General features: G+C 45.2%; 1 protein-coding gene across 2 annotated transcripts in view; it reads left to right on the forward strand.

Moving 5' to 3' along the window:
* Positions 1-21,556, forward strand: part of eIF2beta (eukaryotic translation initiation factor 2 subunit beta) — a 55,145-nt gene that overhangs the window by 22,407 nt on the left and 11,182 nt on the right. The window contains exons 5-8 of one of the 2 annotated variants that reach the window (XM_084588643.1): positions 3,922-4,004; positions 5,022-5,170; positions 14,488-14,544; positions 16,708-16,793. In XM_084588643.1, coding sequence (XP_084444769.1) covers positions 3,922-4,004; positions 5,022-5,170; positions 14,488-14,544; positions 16,708-16,793 — 375 coding nt within the window. The remainder of the gene's footprint in view (positions 1-3,921; positions 4,005-5,021; positions 5,171-14,487; positions 14,545-16,707; positions 16,794-21,556) is intronic. The other variant, XM_084588644.1, reaches the window with a different exon arrangement.

Below are 21,556 nucleotides of genomic sequence, written 5' to 3' on the forward strand. Positions count from 1 at the left end.
GCAGGCAGTAGTAGGCTGGCGACATGGCAGGGCATTGGTTGGTGCTTGTGTGATTTCATGAGACCGCATGTCATTGCAGGAGCTGCCAATTCAGGCCTCTCCTTTCAGGGGCATTCAGGGGAGAGGGTGAGATGGGAATCGAACCCACAGGGACTCTTAGATTTTTGTAAGATACGCTAATTCTAGGCCACACAGGCATGTTTGTGCTGCTTGTTTCTGCCCTTGCAAGACTAGTTCTTGTGTAAAGTTCCCTGTAGGGTTTGCAGCCGTATTGAAATTGCCAGAATTACGATCACAGCCACACATCATCGTATAAGCAGCCAGAAAGAGTGAGTTGTGTTGTGGCTCATTTGCTGGTACAGTGCTGTAGAAGGCTTTGCAATGGCAAGGGCAAAATTCTCTCTGTGAGGCTCCCAAAGCAGCTGCCGTGGTGCTGACACAGACCACAAAGTCCTTTCTTCAAAAACACTACAGTCTAGCTCGGTTATAGCGAATCCACTTATAGTGAAGTAGTGGTTATAACGGAGGAAGTTCAATTTCCCATTCCCGTTTTTGCATATTCTATACAATTTGGGCCCAGTTTTAACTAAGTAAATGAGCGCACATCAGCGGATATAGCGAAGTGATTTTGTATTAAATGAAAAATAATGTATTAATCGGGAGATTTTTACGCCTTCAGGCAAATGTTTCTGCGAAAATAAGAACAAAATTTGGCTGGCGGCCGCATTCACAGCGTCGTCTGCTCTCCCGCGAAGTGAAAGGTTGCTTCACTGCATCGCTTGTCTTGGCGTCTTCGTGATGCGGCGTCCTGTCGTGCCATTGAGCCGGTAGTTCTCGGTGATGTCACGGGGCAGCGGTTGACTTAGCCAATCGTGGTTCTTGAGTTTTTCTCTCTGGGGCTTCTTTCTCATTTTTGGGCCCGGGAGAGAGAGAGTCAGGGAGAAAGCTTCGCGGGAGGGAGAGAGAGACAAGCGAGATCGTTTCCTTTGCTTTCTTGGATCTTTGTATGCGCTTCTCTCGTAACGCCATTACGCTTTCCTGCCTTGTTCCGCTTCTCTCCTTTAATATCTCGTGGCCCCTGACTTCGCCTGGGCAATTTATTGAGGACGGACCTACTCAGTTATTCCATTTCTCGAACCCGACCTTTCGAATTCTCTGCAACGTCGAGTCTCGCGAGCCCCAGCACTTCAGCTCGAAAGAGAAAAGTGTCGTCATTGAAGACAAAGCGCGCCATTCCGGAAGAAGTGCGCCGAAACGTGAAGAAGAGTAATATCGCACGGAAGTATGAAACTGCGCAGTCCACACACACTACAATAATCAAGAACGGCAACAAGATTGACGCCGTTCTCGATGACAACGTTGGCAGCGGGGACTGAAAGAGAATCTAGTGCGCCACATATCGACTTACAGATGGTTCTTGGATGCCTGATCAAAGAACATCCCGCTCAGTGGGCCCATCATACTAGTGAAAGCTAAAGATTTGGGCTTCGTTCTTGGTCATGATGACTTCCAGCCGGGAAATGGACCAGCAGCGTGGACACGGCGCCTGCTGAGGATGAAGCTGTCGCGGTTGACATTGCTGCAACAGCTTATGGTGTCACCACGACAGCCTGCTTAGAGCAGCTATGGGAGTCTGCTAAAGAGTTGGACCTTGTGCCTCCAGGCCTGTCCCACATGGACTTCATTTCGGCCGACAACGAACTTGTTGCCACACCGGACTTCACAATTGACGAAGTTGCCAGGAACGTCATGGAAGGAACGAATATTGCCTCTGAGAGTGACTGCGATAACACTGGTTGCGCCCTTCCGCAGCAACCATCGCAGCACTTGACACACTACAGATGTACAGGGGTGTCAAAAGTTCCCAGGCCACAGGGTCTGCTTCTGAGCAGTATAGTCAGGCAGCTACGACGGCCCCAAATCTCAAAATACATTTGGAGGGTAGAAGAAGCATTATTCTAACCTCTGAGATCATTTATAGCTTTAATGGAACCTCACGTATCAGAATATGCTGACCAGAAGCAAAACCTGCAGCCTGGGAACTTTTGGAGTTCAGAGCAGAACTTTGGTTCGCAGTTAGACGGTATGGAGGCCGTGATCCTGAAGACCGCACTTGCAAAACATGTTCAGGGAACGCTGGACCACTTCGTCCTGCAACGAGAAAATAATTTACTCAAATTTGTCTCTTTTTTTCATAGTCCAGATACAGCGAAATAGCGGATGTAGTGAAGCAATTTCTCAATTCCTGCAGACTTCGTTATAACCGGGCTAGACTGTATTTGGGCTTGTTGGTTTGAATAAAACCTCCCGATGTTTTATTTTGCCAAATTGGAAGGTTTAAGTGACTTGTGAGGTGAAATGCATGAATGAGAATCTGCTAGGGGAGCTTAGGTGGGTCAAATGAACAGTCCGCATTTTAACAACTATGGTTTGGTTGAAACTGTGCAACATGTCCTGCTTGAGTGTCTTTCGTACACTGGCGAGCGTGCATACTACGAACATAGCATGGAAAACCTCTCCCCAGTTCCTTTAACAATGGACATTGCTTTAAGTCCCTTAGCCTGCCTTAGGCAACACTCTTGCAATGAACTTTTTATTTACGTATTTGAAAGAAATTGGACTTCTAGACAAACTCTAAGTTCATCTTGAACGCTACCCTCGGGCATTTTTCACGCTGTAAGCAAATTTATCAGACTATGCATTTCATGATTTCATTTTATACCATTACTCCACGATGCACCTTACAGCACATTTAATGGCTGCATTTTATCTCCCCCTTCATTTCTTTTTCTCACCATCCTTTTTCTATCTTTCTCTCCCTAATTCCCCTTCCTACAAAGAGTAGCATGTCAGTGAAATCTAAATGCCGGCTAAATTTTCTTTTTTTCATTAAAGGGTCTCTCTCTCTCTCTCCCGTCATAACCATAAAGGCTGAACTTAAGTGCTCCCCCAATATTTAATTCATTGCTATGCTACAACCAGCCCTCTCTCAGGAACTAGAATCACAAGTAGGGAAGTGGCAATTTATATTGCAATTTTTTCATCCTTTACATTATCTAGACTTAAAATTGATAGCCATCACTGTTTTGTTGAAACCAAAATTGTAGAGAGAAAAATCCTATTGTAAATTATTTAGCAGTTGTAAAAAAATCAAACTAAGTTAAATGTCTGTGCTTCTTCTATAGTATGTTAGAAAGTAAACAAGTTCAACATGCTGCAGGTGATAACTCCATATGCACTCTTGCGCCAGCTTGGCTACTGTAGCTAGTGATATGTTTTTATTTGTCTAGATTACTTGTGCGCTTACATGCAGCTTATCATTAAAGGTGCTGCACTTTCCTGTAAACATGAAGGTTATGGAACAGCTGCATGGACTTCATTAATCCATTTGACAAGCATATTACTTCCCCATTCATTGTGTTCTGGTGGACACTGTCGCATATAGGTTTGTAGTGTTATTACAGTTGTCTTGCTCCTGAGACATGGGCAAATGTTTGTGCTGGCTTTTTTTGTTCTTTGGTTTTTCAATGTGAAACCCCGCTTTGTGCATCTAATTGCCCTTTTAGACTTTTGCTCGCAGATTTCCAGTGCTGTGGGCTGTTTCAAAGTAACTAACATTCAGTATAAAAATTATTACCCTTTGTAAATTCGTATTACAGACTGAATTCTCAGTACCTTAGGCAAAGTCTTTAGGCTATCTGGAACGTTCAACTGAAAAAGTATTAAAGTATTAAGTATTTATTAACTTCAATAAATTGTATTACAGGCTGGTTGATGTTGCCACAGAAAGATTTTTTTTTTTTGCATTCTGGTTGGCTAATTCTTTTTTTATATGCACTTAAAAACAAAATTGCACCTACAGTTTTTGTGTACTTTGTTATTTATGTTTGCTTGTATGCATGCATTTTTCTATTTTTTTAGCAGATGATATGGACACCAAGTCGAGCACAACCAGCAGTTCCAACACGTGGTCTGGAAGTGATAGAGATTACACTTATGATGAGGTAAGCTTTGCACGGTAGTTTTCGATGTTGTTGGCAGGATTCTTTATTGCTTATTTAAAAAGAGGCTAGACAACACTTTTCTTTGCTGCAGTATAACAACGTGCGCGGTAATTTGTATAGTGAGACCAAGATTATACATCCTCCATTCATGTGATATACTCGGGTGCTGCGAAGCGCCTGTGAAGGTAATATATTGCAAAAATACGGCCCGCTTCATATGATGGTCAGCAGGATTTCTCTGGGATGGATTGGCAGAGCACTGTATTGGTGAACATCATGTTATCATACATTGATGTCTGCTTATGATGATGCAATTGGCACGCGTCTGCTTGCAGTGACTGTTCTGCTGGCGACTAGGGGCTCCCTGTGTGCAACACAGCTGTCGATGTGATGCAGCTGGCTTGTTTTGCTGCTTGCTTTGCTGGAAAACACCTTACAGCTGATTTGCTCGAAAGCTGGCAACATTGATTGAACACGAAAGAGTTTAGGAGTCTGCCGAAAGAGGCAGAGTGTACTTTTTATTTTTTGCACCTGTTAGTTTTGCATTACATTCGAGTAAATAAGGTAAAATAAGCTGGCATACTGGTTTAGTATATGTGCATGTGTGCACGTGCGTTGTTACAGGCATCTTAGAACTTACCAGCTCCAAAAGCTGAAATTTTTGTACAACTCTTTTTTCTCTTTTTTGTTTTTTGTGCTACGAGATCTGATATTTCACTTTAAAACATCGTTTTCTTTTTGTTTTTTTTTCTATAAAACCTGAAATTGTTCCTATAGTTTATAATTTCTTCTGCTATCAAAGCTGCTAAATAAGCATGTTGTTAGTTCCAACACTGATTTGTCCTGAGTGTCCTTTTAAATATTGTGGTACGTGCCTCGTAAGTGCAGTGGGTAATTTCGGTATTAATATATTTTGTTTTGTTAATTAGTCTGAGATTCAGCCTATTTGTTTAATTTACCAGAATTGTAGATTCAGCCTGGTCTGAAGAAAGCGTTGTGCCAATTTTCTTCTCCCAGCTTTTGCAGCGGGTGTTCAACATCATGAGGGAAAAGAACCCAGACATGGTGGCTGGCGAAAAAAAGAAACTGGTGATGCGGCCACCCCAGGTGCTGAAAGTGGGCACCAAGAAGTCCTCTTTTGCCAATTTCCTCGAGATCTGCAAAATGTAAGCAGGCTTTGGTTGTTGTTCTCGTTCAGTTAGCTTTGCAAGTACAGGGGAGCCTCTTAATTAAATGAGCTGCATAAGCACAGTGGAGCTTCTTTATAATAAAATGAGATGCCTAAAAAATTGTGGGTAATACTGTGGTACAGTCTGTCCTGGGTATGTTGAACGCAAAAGGGATCGTGAAATGGTTATATTTCAAGTGTCTCGACAAAAGCTCCTCGCCAAGGTTCTGCCCAGTTATCACACTTTTGCCACTGCGCAGCAGTGTCTGAACGCTTACTTTAATTTTGCAGTACAAAAGACAAAAGGCCTGCTTATCAGAAAGGCTGGCTGCTATTATCGAGCTTCAACAAAGCATGCCTGCGCTAGTGCTGAGCTTTCTGCGGTAGCACTGCCCACTGATGCACCAAGTGATGCATTGCTCTCTTGCTGCTCTGATTGTCGCTGGGTCTAGCCTGCTTCGAATTGGAGCCATGATGGATGGTGCTTCGGAACTGGTTGGCGCTGTGATAAATCTTGTCTCCACTTTACAGTCGATGACCTATTTTTTGACTCTCTAGGGACCGCAAAAAATCCGGTTGTCCGAAACCTCAAACTTTTTAGGAAAAATTCCTTTACATAAACTACTGATTGCCACTATGGTTCCTGATGCTTGACTCTCGCAGTGCAGTGCGTGCACAAATGACCGGCAGCGTCTCTGCCATCGGCTCATCATGAAAGAACACGTGGGCTTACTTTAAATCCAGACGCGGAACCGGACTTGCCACTGTGAGTTTGCTGAACTGCCATGTTTTGAGGATGCATTACAGCACAGTCCTCGCAGTTCATGCTGCTAGGCGTCCTCAAAACACGGGGGGCCGTCTATGCAAAGGCGTTGCTGCTACTGGGTCGCACTTCAAAAGGGGCTGTGAAGTCGTGCAGTTTTCATCTCTCATATATAGCCAACAGTATTCTATGTTTTCATTAGATAAAATTACTGCAAAGGAAATGGTTTTTGGCAGTTCTTATTGCTATTTGAACTTTATTCTTGTTCCCTTGAAGGCCAAATTAACGAGATTTTTTTTTCTGAAAGAAAGGGCTTGGCACAGGTAAATTCTGCAAACTTTTACCAGTGCAAGTTTTGGCAACGGACGCCAACAAGCCTTCGGAGAGTATTAGCCTTGCTTCTAATAAGCTTCTTTCTAGAAAGAATTTTGCATTACTTGATTACATTTTCGGTTTGAAGCGTGAATTGATGACGTTCTACTAACATACTATAATTTTAGAATTATCTGAAGTCCAAATTATCAAATGGAATTCAAATGGAATCGAAGAAGCCCTTGCATTAGAGTCAATTTGTTTTTCGAAGAATTGGGCTATGGTCTTCTGCTTTTCAGATAAAAAAAAAAAAAAAGGAGACACTGCACGATAGTGACATTTTCATCAGTGCTTTTTTGCGTGCACACTGTCGAGAGCATAAAAACACCGCTGATTAAAGCTCAAAGCGCTTCCCCGGCTTCCTTCGTGGTTCAATGCGGTACCGGCAGTGTGCTCCGTCACAAGCAGCGGTGTCTTGTGAGGCTTCACTGAACAATGAGCTGAACAGCATGGAGCACTCATTTTCGGAGCAGTGGAAGAACCACATGGATGGTAGCGCTGAAAATGCTCAGTACTGCCAGAGATCATCCAAATTCCGGGTAAATGCAGTTTGTTAGTTGCTGATGTGTGGCCGGTAGTTCTCACTCATAAAAGCGAAACTACAACTACGTAATCAGCCTATTTTCGAAGCTGGGGCCGTTCCTGTTTCGTCATGCCTGCCTTGCACGGTCAACTGAGCAACAGGCTGTACAGGTTTGAGGAGTGCTAGTTTGACGACGCTTACAGTGCCAGTTGTGCGTACGGCCTAACTTGTGTGAGACCAGTAGCGCCCGTCCGAAGCCGTAGCCTTATATGGGCATTGGCTGGGGCCACGCCAACAGTCTGACTTCTCCGTATTTCCGAATTAACAAGCATTACAGTTGAATCCCGCTATAACGAAATTCACGGTGCACGAAAAAAAATTCGTTCTCGCGGAACTTCGTTATCGCGGAACTTCGTTATCGCAAAAATTTGACGTGAAACGCAGAAAGAATTGCCCAAGCAGCAGCAAAGGCGTTTAATGCCAAAAATCTGTAAGCTTGGTTTGCTTACGCTTCACGGCGAGCAACGCCGTCACGCGATTTTCGCACTCGGTCAGCAAACCCATTGCAACATCGTCGTCTCGGACAGCAACGAAATTCCTGATGACATCAAAAGCGTCCATCACCTGTACGGCGGTTGCCGCAGCCGGCGCTTCCTGTACGTCGTCGTCTTCTTCATCGGAAGAGTCCTTATCATTCCGGGCAGCTTTTATGATCTGCTCATCACTCACATCTTCGTGAACAACAACACAAGCGTCAGCGCCGATGTATTCGTCGAGCTCGAGATTAGGCGGCACGGTTCCTATTTCTCCCAGCGTTTTCCAGGCGGCCGCGATCCCCGGAGCCGGTGACGCCTCTTCGTCGTCGTCTGTAACGCCTGGTGTTAGGCCAGCAGAGTGTACGGGTCGACCTTCGGCAAATCCGGCGTGCCTGAAACAGTTCACAATTACTGAGCGCCCCAGTGTGCTCCAGGCAGCAGACATAATCTGCAGTGCCACGTACAAGTCCACCTTCGTGTCTCGGCCGGTTTCAGTGTTAAAAAGCAGCCGCTGAATTGACCTCCCGCGGTAAGCGCGCTTCAGGCTAAGAATCACGCCCTGATCGAGAGGCTGTAATATCCCTGTCACACGGCCGACTCGGAACTACCTTGAACTTCCTTGGTCTAAAGGAGCGCAAGGGAGTCGCAGGGAGTTTCGCCTTGAAGGAGTTGTCTCCGTGTCACACGGCTTGCAACGAGCTTCTCGGAGCAGCCAACAGGGGGCCATTAGGCGCTGTTTATTTTGCACAAAGATATAAAAAATAATGTCTAAAACAAACTGAAATACCTGTACTTTTGAGTCAAGTTGTCAATTTTGGCTTGAACCTGCTTCCGCGTCCTAACTATTCCGTTTGCACAGAGCGCGTGAACGATTGCGTCATACACTTTGGCATTGTGCTTTTCGCCCCTGAGTCCAAATTGTCTTCCCATAGCCGTATCAGTTCCCACGTCTCCGCTTCATTCCAAGTCGTTCTTGGCTGGAGCGCTTCGCTACTGAAGGCTGCGAGGGTGGTACATGTGCGTCGTCCATCGAAGTGCTGCACGGCTACACGTGAGATGCTCGAGCGCGCCAGACCAAAACCGAAACAACGCGTCAAGCACGGAGGAAGAGAAGTGATGCAAGCGCCGTCAAGCGCCTAGTTGGAGAGTATGGTGCAGTCGCGACAATTAAACGCAACTAACCGAGTTAGAATACAATTTTATGTAATAGAAACTAATATATTTAGGAGTAAAAATTACATTATTGAAGAAATATGTTATTTAATGACTCGGAAGCAAAGCACATTGGAAACGAGAGTACTCCCTTCGCCCATCAATGGAGATCGTCGATCTCCTTTGCTTCAGAACTGCATTTAACTTCCTTCCATAATGGACGGCCGTGTGACACGGCACGTATCTTCCTCGAGGTAATGGCTGCCTTGGTTGAAGGGAGTTGAAAGGAGTTCAGCCGTGTCCGTGTGACAGAGGTATAAGACAGACGTGCAATTGGGAGGGAAAAACCTCAGCTCCGTGTTAGTGAGCTTGACTTCGTCGGAGTGATGCGCTGAACAATTGTCCAAAAGCAAGCAAACTTTACGGCCCTGCCGCTTCATGTCGCGGTCGAATGCCATCATCCACTCGGTGAAAATAGCGCGGGTCATCCATGACTTGTTGTTCGCCTTGTACTGCACAGGTAGGCTACGAGTTCCCTTAAGGGGGGACACCCCTCTTAAAACTTTTTTCCTTATTTATGGGTGGATCTGACTGAAACTTGCGCCATTAATGTACTTTTGCATGCTGATTTCAAATATCTGATTAGTTTTCTTGTAGATGAAATAGCTTTCAAAATAATCCCTAATTCATGTTTTTCGTTTGGAGGTGAGTTAATTACTAAACACTTTATGGCATGAGGAGAATAGCCCTGCCAGAGTGATCTAGAAGGATCATAGAGTGCCGCTAGTCATGAATTAACGTGGTAGAAGAATTTGAACCAAAGTTACAATAAGTCAAACTTTTATGAATAAAAGCCCAGGTTGGCACCTAAGATTGATAATTAATTCTGTAAATGTTGCCGCATAATAACTGTACATATTTTTGTCCTACGGCACTGTCGAAGGTTTTCTCTTTCTAACAAGACAAGAATGAGAGCTATAGCACAAATAGACTAAGAGATATCTCTCCTCCAAAATTGCAGCACCCTCAAAATTGCAGTTTTGAGAAAACGAGGAAAAACACTTCACAGCATGTAGGTGTAAATTATGTCAATGATTGATATGTCAACAAGATCAGAAACAGGTGGAAAGTGATCTGAAGCGAAAATTAATGGCCTATGCCAATTTGAGCCAAAGTTACGCAATAGGAAACGCTTGAAAGGAAAATTCCATTTGGGTACCGAAGACAACATAACCTTCTCAGCAAATTTTCTTTTGTCGTCACTGCATTTACCTTGGTTTCATGAGACTCGCAGGATTCCCTTTCTAGAAAAAAATTTTTTAAAGCAATAGCAAGAACAGGACCAGAGATATTGATCTTTAAAAAATGCAACACTACCAAAATTGGGGGATTGTCGGAAGCACTCAAGCCTCACGGCATTTAATCAGGAAGGGCAACCTCAAAGACCTCATGCTATTAAAATGCACCAGGAGCATAGTCGGGGTGCATGCTGTCGCGGTGTTTTCTTTTTTCTGTTTTAGCAACGCCAAGCGAAGCCGCCCGCTTCTTTGCAGAACGTACGCTACGGTGCAAGTCCTTTTCTTCAGCTCTCCTGGACCCAGTTGCTGTCACATTTGTACTGCATTCTTGCAGAATTGCTGCTGCTGTATGCTTGCAGCCGGCATTGAAGCGCAGCACAGCTTCTGCTGTGGCTGCTTCCACAGCAAACAGTGATGAGTGCCGCTCTTTGTGGATCAAGGTCCAGATGACCGAGTGGAAGCTTTCGTTCGAGTTCTGGGTCTTCCCCCGAATGCACCTCTGCAGCAGGCTCTTCTCTGATAAACGACTATAAACAGGCAAAAGAGCATCAGCCACATCTCTTGGCAGACTGTAATTGTGCTTTGGTGCAGGCTCCTCTTTTGCCTTTGCAGCGTTGTGGCGGCACCATGACTTCTCACCGGTAGGACACAAACTGTGTTTGGGGCAGTCATCAGTAGATGTGATGTGGTAATATGTCGCCATCACAGCTCGCTGCATGGCATCCACATCACCTACATTTGATCGAAGCGCTCGGCCATAATATATTGCCAGCTTGTCAACTAGATCAGCTGTCAGCCTTCCTCTGCCGCCAAGACTTTGCTTCCCTGCACCCTTGTGTCTCTGCAAGAGGTTGCGCAAAGCTGCTCCCATACGCTTGTGCACGTGATTTATGCAGTCCTCTTTGACTATTTCAATGTAGCCATAGATTGCAGCATCTTTAAGAGCACTGAACGTGCGACTGTCCCCATCGCATAGCATGGTTGTGTAGCGCATGTTGTGGCGCTGCAGAGATCTTTCAAACAGAATTTTGCCAGCCTCTACTTCCATTTGACCAGCCTTGGAGTTGGTGTTTTTTTGGCACTGGTGGCGTGATTTCCAAAGTTCGTAGCCGTCAGTGTTTGGCTTGGGACCAATTTCGCAGCCCAGACAAAAGTTTGACAACACCACATAATCAAGCACGTAACCAGTGAAGAGTTCCACCATGGCACCGACGCCTATATGTGATGAGTGTCCGCGCGTCATCCATGTGCCGTCGTAGCACACGGCAATGTTCCCCCTATGCCCAAAACACAAGTCATCGTAGACCTTCGCCACTGCCTGCGCGGCTTGTGCCATAGCGGTCGTGGCGGCTCGGGTAGCAGCGGGTTGCAGTGTGTTCTTCAGATGCCGTTGAAACGTCTTGTTGTGCATCCCGCGCCGCGACAACCCCATCGCCGAAAAGATATCGTTCATTGCTGTCTGGCCGTTACCGGTCGACAGCATTGCTCGACTAGCCAGAATATTCAGCTCAAAAGGATTGCACCTTTTCTCGCCGTCAACCCTCCGCGAGTTCCACTCGGCCGCAATCTCACCGCAGTTGTCGCACAGCACGATCAGTTTTACGGCGAGGCCATAGCTCCGGTCGCTGGTAATTAAACGCACGCATCCACGACACGTTTTGCACCGCACGGCATCCAGAAGGATATTCACAATGCTGAGGTCAATTACCGCATAGGAGGCTGTTCCGTCCGCATCTGACTCTGCGGACGCACCACTTGCATCGGCGAACAGCGCGGTCTTTCGTGCCGTCGCCGGCGTCGATACCAGTCTATCAAGCGTAGCCTGCTCACGGGCACTCACTTGAGTTATGTCACTGTTAGTGACAGGCGCGGTATCAATACGTACACGACTGCAGTCGGCACGAAGAACGGCGCCGTTGTCCAGCGGAATCGGAGAAGCGTCGCCGCCCGCAACGTGATCGTCACACAATCCCGCAGCACTGGCACTTGCTTCTTGCACAGTATGCAACGAAGTCGCATTCTTAACGCGTTTCTTTGGTTGCTTTCGCCCGAACTTGTGCAAAGAGCGGTACTTCTTCGCGCCTGGCATGACTCTCGCGTTGCACTGGCGTGGTCGGCAGAAAGACAAAATGGCGTCACTGGGAGTCCGCATTTCAGGGCTAGCTTGCTGGAACCAACCAAACGACGCCATTTTGATCACGTGCCTTAACCGGCCAATAGTAGCGCGCGCTGCATGCTATCTTTTTGCTTGTTTTTTATGGGGAAGGCGGAGCGCACAGGGTTGCTTTTCGAAAGAAAAAATAAGCCGAAAGCGCGCGCTTTCGAACGAGACCAAAATCGCCGCGGTGGAGCGCGTAGTTCTCATGCGCCGGGCGATCGAAATTGGGTGTCGTTTGTCCACAATTTAAAGGGCAGTGGGTGTGGTACTGCATTTTTTAATCGCTATAACTTCATAAATAAGCGGGGTATAAGGATGAAAATTTGCGTGCAGATGCGGAATGGTGCGAGGAATACGAAAATGAAAAAATTGAAAATCCGATTTTCAGGCCGATTTTCAGGCCGATTTTCGGTGCCAAAGAGCCGTGTCCCCCCTTAAAACAGCGCGGCTTGGCACTTTTGCCTATGACTAACGGCGGACGCTTGTCCGAGCCATCCATGTTTGTGCAAAGCAGCACTGTGATGCGTTTTTTGCTGTGTTTGCCGCCGTGACAGCGCTGCCCCTTGAAGTCGAGCGACCTAGCCGGCAACATCTCGTAGAATAGCCCGGTCTCGTCGGCGTTGTAAATGTCTGCAGGCGCGAAGTTGCTTAAAATTCCGGCCATGTTACTCGCCTTCCAAGCAGCTGCTCCGTCCACGTCTGCTGACATTGACTCGCCGCACAACACTTTTCCAACGATGTTATGGCGGGCCTTGAAACGGTTTAGCCAGCCAATGCTGGCTTTAAAATCATCAATGCCAAGTAGGCATGCATAGTTCAAGGCTTTCTGCTGGACGATGCTTCCGGACAGGGGGACGTTGCTGGCTCGTGCTTCCACAAACCACGCATGCACTGCTTTGTCCAACTCTTCATGAAGGGGCCGCGTCACCTTTTTGTGCTTCGAGGATGTGCCTGAAGCAAGTGCCATTCTCACGCTGTCCTTATTGCCTAGAATCGTTGACAGCGAACTTGCAGGAATTCCGAAGTCTTCAGCAATTGCCGCTTTCTTCCTTCCGCTTTCTGCTTGGGCGATTATTTGAGCTTTTTGCTCAAGGGAAAGAGTTTTGCGTTTTTTCACTTGCGTTGCCATCGTGTCCTGCGGATGAAAACTCGTCGTTGTCGAAGAGAAAGGCAGCGAGTGAACAACGCGACCACGACACAAAGCCAAAATGGCGGAACTGCAATCACGTGATTTCATGCTTAATGTGGCTTTGGATTTGACTTGGACTTCTCGCCAATAAAACTAGTTTCGGTTTCGATTTTGAACGCGAAAATTTCGTTGAAGCGGAAACGCTCTGCAAAAATGGTTCGTTGTGCAGAGAAATTTAGGCCATTAATTCTTATAGGATACTCGCGGGGAATAAAAAATTATTCGTTGTCGCAGAAATTTCGTTGTGGCGGTATTCGTTGTGGCGGGATTCAACTGTAGTTGCAATTTTCAGAGGTCGCATGGAACAGAGAGCAGGCAGCCATCACCCTCCGGCGCCGCCGGCTGCCGCACCGGTCATTGCCATTGCACTGGCTTAACTTTACCCTTTATTTCATGGTTTTACCTGGTTTTATCAGTTCTTTCTGGTTTAGAGGTGCACAGCCTCATAACCATGCGACCCTTTCGCTGAGGGCTATGCGGTGACTGCCCAGATGCTTCACCGCATAGTTTGAATTAGCTGTGGGAGAACCGGCTCGTATTCGAGTTGCACCTAGACTTCAATGGGGCTTGGCCAGACCAAGCAGTGCAGTTAGAATAATCTGAAAATTATTGACATTCGAATTAACAAGCTTTCATTGTATAGGAATACAGTCGAACCTGGATATATCGAACTCGAAGGGGATCGCGAAATAGTTCGATATATCGATAATTCGATATACAGAAATCTGCTTGTGACGGCTCTTACGATGCGAAAAAACGATACCGTATTTGTCGCGTAATAAACCCGCTAGCATAATGAACCCACCCTCTACTTTTGCACCGAAAATATAAAAACAAAAAAAAAATGCGTTAAGGCCAGCTCGCTGCAATAAGTCAAATATTCAAGCATGTCAGAATTTTCGGTCGATGACTGTGTCTAGTAACATAAAGGCATAGTCAATTTACGCAACAGATTCAACAGTGATGCTAATAGACTCCAGCGGGCCACACCAGCCAGCACCAGTGCAGCGGTTGTTTTCTGCCCAGACCCACTTCTACATGCAACGTTTTTTGGTTAGTGATCCTCAATAACGGTTTATTTTTCGTTCTCTATCCCATGGCATACTACTTCTGCTAATAACAAACTTTAGCGTATTGTTTTCCCTGGCGATAGAAATCAAAGATGGATTTGTTCCAGTAGCTTGGTTGTGTACGAACACTACCTAATTGGCCTAGGTAAAGATTACTAGAAGCAGCACGTGTACAATGACTGTTTGTTTTGGGGGTATGTGTGTGGTGCATGCTGTAGCTTGAAATGTATAATATTTCTTGCTTTTGCATACAGGTTGCATCGTCAGCCCAAGCACGTGCAAGCATTTTTACTAGCCGAATTGGGAACAAGGTGAGTGTGCACAGATATATTTAGCTTAATAATAATGCAAGGCTTTTCACACGTGGAATGCCAGGTTGCAGACTGGGTATGTGCTGTATATAAATGGCCTAAACTACTATGAGCGGGTGAAGCTAAAGCATAGTTTCATGCAGTTAAGATGTGGAAAGAATTCATGGTTGTGCAAAATAGTATTTCAGTGTTTGTCGAAATATAGCCTGGTTTAGTAGTCCTTTGCAGGCCTCCAGATTGTGGTCACATCATGGTGTCGTGCTGAGTGCGCAAACCACATCAGGTCATCTTGATACTGGCTGCATTCACCTTCCCCTCTGCTCTCTAGTATACGTGCAGCAGATTAGTGCGTAAAAGGGACTGCGATTTTGGATGTGCCTTCGAAGGGGCAGTCTACTTTTGGAGGCAAATGTAAGAATACAGTCGAACCCGGATGTATAGAACTCGAAGAGAATCGCAAAACAGTTCGATATATCAATAATTTGATATACAAAAATCGGCTTGTGACGGCACTTACGATGCGAAAAAAACGATACCGTATATGTCGCGTAATCAACACACTCGCATAATGAACCCACCCTCCACTTTTGCACCCGAGAATTTTGAAAAAAAAAAAAAAAAAAAAAAAAAAAAAGCATTAAGGCCAGCTCGCTCACATTCAAGCGATTGTGCGATCTCAGTGACGAGCGGCAGCGACAGAGTGAAAAATTTCAAACTTGTTGGAACTGCGTACCTCTCGCCACTCGAGCCACCGGGGCAGCTCAAAACAAAGTTTGTGTCGCCGCGGCAGAAATCGCTAGTGTTTTTGCTTTCATGTCGATGGTGCGCGTCACTCCGTTTAGGTCGTCTCATTTACAGCTCATTTCTTGGCAGCGTGCCAAGATGCTGCGCAGCGATAACGTCGTCATGGTGTGTTTATCTTTTGCCAGCTCTTGCGGTGGCGGGGAGCGAACTTGGCAGAGTGCTCGTGATGGCTTGATTGCACAAGCCTGGTTAGATTTATCACGCCGCGCTTGGGGCGGACGCGTGGTTTCGTTGAGCCATACCTGCAAGGCTAAACGACTCCCGCCAAAAAGAAAAAAAAACAGCCTGCCCCTTTTTAACGTCCGCAGCCACCATAGCCACATCAGCCGCTGCGTGAGGAGGGTTCGCTACACATGCTGAGCTGGCTTGGTACATGCGTAGCGTGCTGAAGGAGAGAGATAGCTCGGCAAAGGAATGGGCGCACCCATGCAAATGGCTTGCAAACGTCATGTGCTGGCATGCGGGAAACGGTAACTGCAGATGTGTGCGCCTTTGCGGAATGAACGCGGCACTGCCCAGACCAGCCGTCACCAAACTGTCCCCTCTCATTCCTTCAGCGCGTGACTTCAAAACGTCACGCGACAAATGGCCAAGGGTGATGCGATCGTCTTTGGGGAAGGCCCATTTTCCAGGCACACCCTTGCGCTCTGCTCTGTCGCGTTTTCCCCCTCTTGTTCTCACCGGTTTTCTCTGGTTTATTCGTGCACATGGATTGCAAACTTCACATGCTGGCGCGCTTGAAATGATAACCGCAGATGCGTGCCTTTGGGGAATAGGCGCAGCGCTGCCCTAGCCCAACCGTCGCCGAACTGTATCCTCTCATTCTTTCCGCGCGTGGCTTGAAAATGTCACGCGGCAAACGGCTAAGGGTGGTGCGATCATCTTTGGGGAAGGCACACTTTCCAGTACGTGGTGCGGAGTTCGATATGTTGAACGACCGGTGAAATTGAGTGCGATTTATGACGCAGCTTTCCTGTACTTTTACATGGAATTTTCAAGGGGATATTCAGCGAGTTCGATATAACCAAAATTCTATATATCCGGGTTCGACTGTAGTTGCATTTATGATTCTAGATGCATTGTGATATGCTGTCTCTTGCTGTGGTTTAATGAACTGTTTTTTTCAACCACTATGTTTGGATTCGCACGCTATTTTCTTTGCTTTCCAACTATTCTTTTGTCGGTGCCAAGCTAATATAAAGGCTCGCAATGTTTAAAATGTGAACACAGTGTTGTTCATATTTTGTGTGCCTTGGTATGCTTAGAAAATTGGTGCCAGCAGCCCTAACAGAAATGTGAAACAAAATTTGTATCAAGTCCGTTGTGGCTGTGTTTTGTGACTCTAACATTGTCTTGCAGTGGCTCCGTGGATGCCAACAACCAGCTCATCATCAAGGGAAGGTTCCAGCAGAAGCAGATCGAAAATGTGCTGAGGAGATATATAAGTATGCTAGACCTGCTGTTTTTTGCTGCAGAGCCAGTGTTCAGGTTTTCTTGTAGAAACAGGTTGGATGCACCGTAGCTTCTCAGCATAAAGTAGCAGTTTTTGTATTGAAGAAGAGTTGCTGCTACTCTTTAAATATCAATTTATGCTGCTGGAGTTCGGCCACTTAAGAATGAGCAGGATCATCATGTAACATCTGTTTATGTCCCGGGGTTAGCAGGTTGGCGGGGGGTAAGACATAACTTTTTTTACCTGAGCATGGTGGACTTCTTTAGCTATTTTTATGCAGTATGCTAAAACTACAATCTGCCATGCAAAGTTATGGCTCTGTTTAATTTGTCTGCCCATTTTTGCCTTGTCTGGGAAATATTGCCAGTGGTGTGGGCATTGAGATAAACTGTCTGTCTTTTGTCACAAGTCTACGGGCCCCATTCACAACTCAAGAAGGTGGGCATTCCTTCTGAATCTACCATTTGGAGATGCTGTTCTGCTGACCCATTTAGCCTCATCGGGGCAAGTAATTGAAGGTTGATTTTTTATCTGTAGGCAGAATATTGTTGTTTTTGCAGTTATGTCAGTTTCTTTCAGGACCCCCCCTCCCCTCCCCTCCCCTCCCCTATTTGCTGAGCAGTGATCAGCAATTGCTCTATGCTGTACGCTGATGCTTTGTAGTGGAGCAAAGCTGCATTTTCATCTGTAAAAAATTTTCCACACTGTCTAGCTTTATTCCACCAAGCATGAGCCAAATTTTGGACCCAGTGTCTAGTCTGCAAAACCTGTCGTGTGCAAGTGCTATGCAGAAAAGGACCAAAAAAGTCAGGATAGTTGAAGTGCAGTCACTGGTTTACTCTTCTACATTAGCTACGTTATGTGCAGATTTAGTAAATTAGACTTGTAGTCCTGCATAGCTAGTAATATTCCTGCTGAATTCAAAAGAATGTGGTTCTTAATGGTGGAAAGGATTGTTTATTTATATATTTATAAATACTTCAGTCCATACGAATTGCAGTATTTAAAAATAACAATAATTGCAGTATAACATAAAGCTGCTTATTTTGAAAAGATGTTCAAAAAAAACAATGAAGCTGTCATTGTCACGCACGAAGAGTGAAATGTCGTCCACATATGCAGATACGACAGTCTCCTGTCCTACTGATGGAAAACTTTATAGTGCAGGAATTCTCTGAAGTGCAGGATGAAATGAATAATTTTTTTATATGGCCATGGCTATGCTCCTGCCTTAAAATTAATCACCATCATTATGAAGGCATATTATGTCTCTGGGGGCAGTTTGTTACCATGTTAAGGGGAGACACTTGTCTTAAAACAAATTTTTTTATTATTAGAGATATTGCAATGGGGGGGGGGGGGGGGGGGGGGCTATTCGGTGTGTGTATATCTTTCTTCCTGCTGTTTTCAAAATAATTTGTTTCACTATATCTCAATTAGTTCTCGTACCATGGAAACATAACTGACACTTAATTGGGTAATTTCTTACGGGTCATTAAGACACTTTCCCTCAATATTATTTGGTTCTGATTAAAATGTAGCTGTAGCCAAAGACCTGCCATGTGGAGCTATGCTATTTATATTGTCACTGAGGTGCGTTTTCATATAAAAATGTCCAGTTATGCCGATGCCTCATAATTTTTAAATATAATTAGCTGACATTACTCTCCCCCAAATTTGATATATTCCACCTAGCACCATAAAAATAGCATAGCTCCACAGTTCAATTCTTCCTGAATGCAACGGTGTAAGACTTAACAAGAACAGAATGAAATGTTCTGTAAGGCTAGTCATTTTGGCAAAAAATATGAAGTTGAGAAAATCGCATTTGAAGTTTTGACTCAGACTGCAGAAAATTTTTTGAGGAATCTTCAACTGCAGATTTTATTTCAGTGTTCCCTATCTGGCCCCCTGCAATACAAAACATTCTTATTCCATCCAAGGAAACATTTCCTAAAAATTTTGAAGATGTGTACATGATAAAGCTGTACAACAAAAAAAATTGAAGTTATGGGTTGACTTTTTTTTTTTTTTTAGCCAGCGAGAGCACGGGGCTACCGGCTCTAAGGACAGTATTTTGAGCTCTGAAAACTGTTTCTTGGGAATTCACGGTCCGGTGCCAAGGAGGCCCGAGTCCCTGTGGCAAACTGTTGGGTGGCCCTGAAAAGGTCTGTTGGGACGCTGGTGTGGTTGACTGCTCGCGTCTTCGCGATCTTGCTACAGGTTCCGTGCTTCGTGTACGTGATAAAGTGAACACTTTCATGTTCACAATCGCGAACTCTGTACTGGCATCGCATTCTACGCTGAGGCTGAGGTGAAACTCTGGTTGGGTCGTGGACTTTCCCGACAGAACGGACTTTGTGCCGACCGCTCAACACAGTGTGACGGGCGGCATCAACACGAGGTGTATCGTGATCTGGGATGCAATTCGCACTGTAATTTGAGCCCGCGGTGTGGTCGTAATGCAAGTCTCGACTGCACGCTTGTGGCCGGTGCCTTCTGGCTTTTTTTTCCACGCCTGTTTCTTAAGGCTTCCAAAGGCTCGTTGCATGCACGGTTACACTCTACCGTTTTCTGGGATCTCAATCGCGAAGAAAAAAGAAAAAAAAGAAACTCTGCTCAAAGTGGTGCATCGAGAAATACGAGCACAAACGCAGACACGCGCTAACCTGGCAGCCACGGCAGCGAACGCAAAACAAAGTGGGAAAAAATGTGACCCGCAGAGACCATAAACGGCCTTCGGAAAATCGGCGCGTGCAGCCATTCCGCTTGAGCAATGCCATTTTGAGATAGCGCAAATTGCGCACAAAGAGAACAACTTCAAACCAAGTCCAAGATGTCAGCGATCGGCCGGCTGGAATGCTCGCAACACGCGCGGGAATTTCGAACAAATTTTCTCTTTTCGGGTGGCATTTCGTGGCTGCTGTGATGTTTTGAAAACCGATTTTGTCGCATTTTCTGACTGAATTCAGCGTTAATAATTTGAGTGCAGGTGCTCAAAAGGTTAAACGGTTAAACCTTCGGAAAATGGGTTTTTCTCAAAATCGATTTTTTTTACCATTTTGGACCGTTCTAAGACATGCGTCTCCCCTTAAGTCGACCGGCTTAATAAGACATGACAGTCAGGCTTAACAAAGTTGTTCGTTGAGTTAGTTGGTATAGCTTGCCAAATTTTGAAAACGACGATAGGTAAAGAATAACAACAAGATAGGGCTAGGGCTACTCGCAGTGATGTTCAAAAACTTTTGTGAAGAACAGCCTGCCTGTGCAGCTTAAGTCAGCACAGACTTGCACAGCATAATTTTCAACGGTAGAATCAACAATCAAAGAAATGATGCCGCATGTGTACACTACTTGATATAACACCAAAGTTTCTGCCAGAACCACCAAATCATCCACATATACAGCAGTCCTTCTTGCAGCATTGACACATAGGTTTTGTTTGCTCTTCCGAAACTGTGAGGTTTCCAGAATCTCTTTTCCAGGTTGCTTTTTGCAGTCATGTAATTAGAGTTCCAGGGGCACTTCTTACTGTGGAGTGGTAGATAATGTGTATTTACATGAAAGTAAGATTCGGTGGTTCTGGCATGCACTTTGTGTCATCATGTTAAGCATTGTACACACATCTTTTGATTATGTGTTAGCAATTGTTTTGCTTTTTTTGTTATAGTTTGTACAAGTCGATGCGGACTGTACAGATGGGCTTTTGACTGATAAAGTTTTTGAATGAATTTGTTTTTGCAGTTAGTATATGTCCCATCTAGGTCTGTTGTTTTGCCTTTACCTGCATTTTCAAAATTTGGTATGTTGATCGGACATCATTATTTGTTGTACAGTTAAATCTCGTTACTGCGACACCACATTAACATATGTTTTAAAAATCCTCAACACGTTTTTTATATTTTAAGTGTAAGAATATATCGGAAGTACAAATTTCAATATAGCATATATTTCACCATAACATAATTTATTTCTGCTTTTATAATCAAGGAACATCAGTATTATGAATTCAGCTAAAATGAACAGTGCCGCAACTCTTGCTTGAAACAGAAGCCACTTTGTATGGTCATGGGCTGTAGCTATTACAGTGAAACCTCGTTATACAGAACAGGTAAAAAATCGGAAAATAGTTCGCTCTATCCATAATTCGTAATATAAAATTTCATCGAAAATACATGCAAGAGCAGCAAAATTCAATCAGAGAAGGTACAGCAACTCTGAGGATGCCTACTTGGGTCACGTCCATTTATTTTCGTGCAAAGAATTGCGTTATCGCGGCCTGCTTTTTTGTGTTGATCGCGTTCCATATCACGCCCTGTTCCATAGTTTGCAAACACGCAACAAGGGCAAACCCACTGCTCTCAATAGCACTGCAGTGGCGGGGCAGTAAATCCAATGCAGCAAGCGCTTCTTGTGAATAAGGTCAGCCTGAGCTTCGTCTACGGGATGTTCAGAAACTTCCACAGCGATTTTGGCGTCCGTCAGTACAGTCGTGGTTACCGCGATGTCGTCGCCGCCTACAAAGTCCTCTACCGTCATTGTTACGGGCATGTCACCAACAAAACTTAAAAAATTGTTCCAGGCTCATCAAGCTCTCGGAGCTCTGCTTCTGCTTCGTCGGGATCGTCCCCATCGTTATTTGATGCACGGGTCTCTGCTGGAACAAAACCTGCGTGCCGAAAGCAGTTGGCAAGCGTTTCGCCTTTCAAGCTGTCCCATGCCGCTTCAATGCTCCCAGCAAGTCTATCAAGTCCT

This window comes from Amblyomma maculatum, chromosome 1 (assembly GCF_055883805.1).
Source record: "Amblyomma maculatum isolate TAMU_Amacu chromosome 1, ASM5588380v1, whole genome shotgun sequence".
Lineage (NCBI taxonomy): Eukaryota > Metazoa > Arthropoda > Arachnida > Ixodida > Ixodidae > Amblyomma > Amblyomma maculatum.